Source organism: Capsicum annuum, chromosome 3 (assembly GCF_002878395.1).
Source record: "Capsicum annuum cultivar UCD-10X-F1 chromosome 3, UCD10Xv1.1, whole genome shotgun sequence".
In the NCBI taxonomy this organism is placed as follows: Eukaryota; Viridiplantae; Streptophyta; class Magnoliopsida; order Solanales; family Solanaceae; genus Capsicum; species Capsicum annuum.
The window spans coordinates 250,030,418-250,035,726 of NC_061113.1; the positions used below are offsets into that span (position 1 = coordinate 250,030,418).

At 38.6% G+C, this 5,309-nt stretch overlaps 1 protein-coding gene across 1 annotated transcript in view; it reads left to right on the top strand.

Moving 5' to 3' along the window:
• Positions 1 to 4,985, top strand: part of LOC107862522 (RINT1-like protein MAG2) — a 14,968-nt gene extending 9,983 nt beyond the window's left edge. The window contains exons 3-4 of the mRNA XM_016708126.2: positions 2,408 to 2,511; positions 2,589 to 4,985. Coding sequence (XP_016563612.2) covers positions 2,408 to 2,511; positions 2,589 to 4,490 — 2,006 coding nt within the window. The 3' untranslated portion in view covers positions 4,491 to 4,985. The remainder of the gene's footprint in view (positions 1 to 2,407; positions 2,512 to 2,588) is intronic.
• Positions 4,986 to 5,309: the final 324 nt, after the last annotated feature.

Below are 5,309 nucleotides of genomic sequence, written 5' to 3' on the forward strand. Positions count from 1 at the left end.
TGAAGGAAGGTGAAGAACTTAAAGAACAACAACAACCACACCAAGAACAATAACAACAATCTTCAAGAACAACAACAATTCCAACGGCCAACTCCAATCCACAACAACAAATGGCCAAGTCTCTTTAGTGTTGTGTCTTCGGTTTTAACAAGAGATGAAGGTTGTGAAGAACTTCAAGAACAACAACAACATTCACCAAGAAGAACAACAACAACACTCCTTTCAACAACTACAACCAAACACACGGCCAATCAAGTTTCTCAACAACAACGTCTACCACAACAATGTTCAACAACAATGGGCCAAGCTTATGTTCTCAACAACAACATCAAAATACAAGCTCAAATCAAGATGTAGACTCAATTTGTTAGAGAGGAACAAAACTAACACTTAGAGACAACAAAGACAAGTAAAAATCTCGGCCAAGACACAACAAAAAACACAATTTTCGGCCAAGAACACAAAATGGACAGATAATTCTTTTTCTGGAATTTTCAGATTTCAAATTTTTTTCTTTTTTTGAATTTTCAAGCAAGCAAGTCCAAGATTGATCTTGTGTGAACAAAATCAAGCCATGCTTTGATACCAAATGATACGGGAATGACAATGGAAACACAAAATCACACTCCAAATCAGTCCATTAATCTTAAGGATTCGAGGACCAAGATTGAGACCACACTCGGATTCGCTACCAACAACAAAAATACAAGATACAAGGGTGTATTTCAACACCAAAACAGCTATAAAACGTGATGAATAATATCAACAACAATAACACAAGCTTCGGATTCAATAAATGACCCCAAACAGTCCACTACACCAGATAACAACAAAAGTAAAGGATAGATGGTGAGACCAAGATTATTACAAGATTAAGAACTAAAGAGTGTATTAAACTTAAAAACCCCTAATGAATGTAATAATTAAAACCACACTCTTACGGTGACCGCCAAGGGAATCAACTCACCTCAAAGATCCACCGTTCCCAAGCAAAGAACAATGTTAGCTTTTCCAAGCCCTATACTAGAACTACACTAAGTTGGTCTACTCTCAAGAGAGAGGATTTTAAGTGTTTCAATATTTCATCTTTAATAAACTAATGAAATTAAGACTAAAGGAGCCTATTTATAATCTATTACAAAATGAACACAAAATGACTCCAATGCCCTTAATGAGGAGGGATGGTCATGGAGTGTCACTTGGTCAAAGATAAGTGACCAAAATGCCCTTAATAAAGGGAACCAAAACCGTGAACCAACAAAGGTGGTCCAAACCCGAGAGTCCTTAAGTCTTCAATTCTCCAAGCAATCTTCCACACTCGGGTTTGATCAATGGCAGGCTCAAAACGTCCCCTCCAAGTATAATCCCGTGCCCTCCATGCGACCAAAGCTTGATTCTTCACATAGTAACTTTGAATGATGTCCGCGAAAGCTAAGGTGGCCATTATTCTTGTATCACCTAAAGGAGATATAACAGTGCTTCTTTGGAATATTTAAGTTATTATTGTTTCCTTCAACACTTAAGAGAGTTTTCTGCTGTCAAAATAGAGGATTTTGGTTAAAAGATAACGCTCTGCAAGTGTTGTCATTTCTTATTGAGTTCTTGCAAATCTTGTTGCTAATGTAAGTTTTTGTTGGGCTGCATTTGTGGTTCCAAGATGAGAAGCTTTACATTCAATAAGAAATGGAGGGTGTCTTCAACCTTTCTTTTAAAATCGTTAAAGGTAATGGCGGCATCTTCAAGTTTAGCACGTATCATTTTGGTCTGTCAAGTTTTGCTCATATCTTAAATTAATAAAGAATATTTTAGAAAAGCTAGTGCATTTAAGGTTTAGTGCCATTGATCATTGATATACAATGTTTATGTCGGTGATTGACATATATTTAGTGGCACTTTGAACAGTTAACATTTTCTTGAGGAGAAAATAAGTATTGTGACATGGTTGCTATATGCTAGATGGGCCATGGATTCCTTATAAATTTTTCTTGCTACCTATTTGTTGAATTCGTTTTCAGTAAATTTGATCAATCTCTTCCTTCATAAAGGTGGGAATTTGGGTTATACAGATGTAATAATTTTACTAACTTTAGCATGAGGTAAATCTTTGTAGAGAACCTTTATTATAATAACCAAAATGATTAAATGTTAACATGAAAACGGGCCAAAAAAGAGAAATATGGACAGTGAGGATTCTTATGTTGATCCAGCTAGCTTGAAGCGTAGTTTTTATTGATCTGGGTTATACTTTCCATGTAGACGCATGGTGCGAACCCATCCATGTTCTCGTCTCTTATCTGTGTTGCTTATCATCAAATAGCAATTGTGTTGTGCCTAACACATGCTGATCTCTTACTCATTTTGATTTGGAGATATTTCATTCCAACCATCGTTTTATTGTAATTTCCAGAGACGGCATTAAAACTTGATTCATTGGTTGGTGACATTGAAGATGCTGTCTCGTCAACCGTGAAGAGAACTTTGAGGAGAGAACCATCGACAAAAAGTTCAGAAGTTAGTGCCCTTTTGTACTGGAAGTAATGTTTTGTAACAATTCTGCTCATATCCTTCTCTAATTTCTCGATTTTCAGGAGATGCGGTGTGTTGCCATCAGAATATTAAAGTTAACCGAAGACACACTAAGATTAGTGGCTGAAACACATCCTCAGTGGACACGACTTGTGTCAGCAGTTGATCATAGAGTTGATCGATCTCTAGCCATTTTGAGACCTCAGGCAATTGCAGATCACAGATCCCTTCTGACTTCCCTTGGCTGGCCACCACCTCTGTCCACTTTAAATTCCTCAGACCCAGAGTCAAAGCGGTCAACTGATGTCCAGAACCCACTTTTCACAATGAAAGGGGACCTTAAACAACAATATTGTGAGAGTTTTCTAGCATTGTGCAGTCTGCAGGAACTGCAGCGGCAAAGAAAATCCCGTCAACTTGAGGGACAGAATAGAGAAATTGCGTTGCACCAGCCACTTTGGGCCATTGAAGAGCTCGTCAATCCGATAACAATTGTATCTCAGCGCCACTTCTCCAAGTGGTTTGATAAACCAGAGTACATATTTGCCCTTGTATACAAGGTGACCCGGGATTATGTTGATTCAATGGACGAGTTACTGCAGCCACTGGTGGATGAGGCAATGTTGTCAGGTTACAGTTGCAGAGAAGAATGGATCTCAGCTATGGTCACTTCTCTATCGACGTACTTGGCAAAAGAAATATTTCCCATGTATGCTAGTCAGCTGGATGAAGAGAGCACAAGCGGAGTGCACTCCCAGGCTAGGATATCCTGGCTCCATCTTATTGATCTGATGATAGCATTTGATAAGCGAGTCCAATCTCTTGCTTCACACTCTGGTATCTTGCTTTCTTTGCAGGAAGATGGAAAACTAGAGAAACTTTCATCATTTTCTGTATTTATTGACAGGCCTGATTGGCTCGATTTGTGGGCTGATATAGAGCTTACTGATGCATTTGATAAATTGAAACCTGAGATTGAGAATGAAAGAAGTTGGTCAATAGAAGTTCGTGGAGTGGCTGCTCTATCTGCCCAAGAAGACAACAAGTCTCCAGCAATTGCCAGTGTCTTTCATCAGTGTTTTTCGTCTGTCATTGATCGTTGTCGTTCACTGCCTAGCATAGAATTGAGATCAAGATTTTTGAAATTGGCTGGTGCACCAATAATACACAGGTTTTTGGGTTGTTTGCTTTTCAGGTGCCAAGAAGCTGAAGGGTTAACTGCCTTGACAGATGATGATGGTTTGATGAAAGTTGCAAAGTCTGTAAATGCGGCACGCTATTTTGAGTCTATTTTAAAGGAGTGGTGCGAGGATATCTTTTTTCTTGAGTTGGGGCTGGACCAGGTCATTCAGTTGGACACGTCTACTGATGGAAATGACTTTGGTTTGGAGGAATCATCTGGAAATGGAATTCTCTATGAAGAAATTAAGAAGTTGGAAGAATTTAGAACAGGATGGGTCGAGAAGCTGTCTACTGTTGTTTTGAGGGGATTCGATGTTTGCTGTAGAGACTATCTAAAGAACAAGAAGCAATGGAAGGAAAAAGGTGAAGAAGGGTGGATGGTATCCCAATCTTTTGTTAGAGCACTAGATTATCTGCAGGGAAAGATGTCAGTACTTGAAGACGGTTTGAATAAAATGGACTTTGTTGGGGTCTGGAGGAGTTTGGCCCCTGGGCTGGACAAGTTAATTTTTTATGGTATTTTGATGACCAATGCTAAATTTTCTGACGGTGGGGTTGAGAGGCTTAGCAATGATTTGTCAGCTTTATTCGGGATGTTCGGAGCTTGGTGCTTAAGACCTGAAGGTTTCTTCCCCAAATTGAGTGAAGGTCTGAAGCTATTGAAAATGGAAAAGAAGCAGCTCAAGAATTGTTTGGCAGGAAGTGAAATATGGTTGAAAGAGAATGGGATAAGACATTTGACAGCAGCCGAGTCAGAAAAAGTAGCGAAGAATAGGATATAAATCATGTCCCATGTATAAGTTTTAGTTTTGGAAGTTTTTCAGTAGAGATTTACCAAATGCAGCACAGAAACATGGGAGGTGGTACTCGGTTTTTGATATAGTGGTTTTCACTGTTATAATTATGCTCACATTTTCTTCAGTGAACTGTATTTTGGAGGATCAGTTATATTTCACCAGCAAATAGCAGGGAAATAAACTGTACATTGGACTTGGTATATCCTGATCATCTTTTTTTGTTGGAAAATATGATTCCTTTTCATCTATTTTGGACACCAGAACAATTAAGATTGGACTATAAGATAAAGCAGAAGCTATTTTGGCTGCTGTTGTTGGCTTTCAATTTGGATAGCAAGAAATTAACTGGTTTTGGTTGATTGCTAGCCTTTGTTTTTACCTGTAGTCCCATGAGATTTTTCTTATTCCCCATGACTGTTACTTAATGTATCAGTCGGTGGTAGAAGTACTATCAATAAAGCATATATGCTTTGATGGTAACAAGTACTTCTATCAATACTCAGAGTACTCTTTTGACTCTTCTTCCTTTTGTACACTCTTTCTGCATGTTTATATCGCTGTTGGATTTGATAAGATAGCATTGCAGAAGAGGAAGAAGACTCACTGCTCATACTCGTAGCAAAGTCGACATCATAAGATTGGAATTCTGAATCAGAATCCTGGAATTGGCAAGTACTTTCGGGAACTGTAGCATCAGGCCATTGATTTTTCGACAGTGAAAAGCACTTTTTACTATGTATAGAGTAACTACCCCCGGAAAGGGATGTGGTGAAATGGGTTCCTCTACCCTTAGTTACAGGTCTC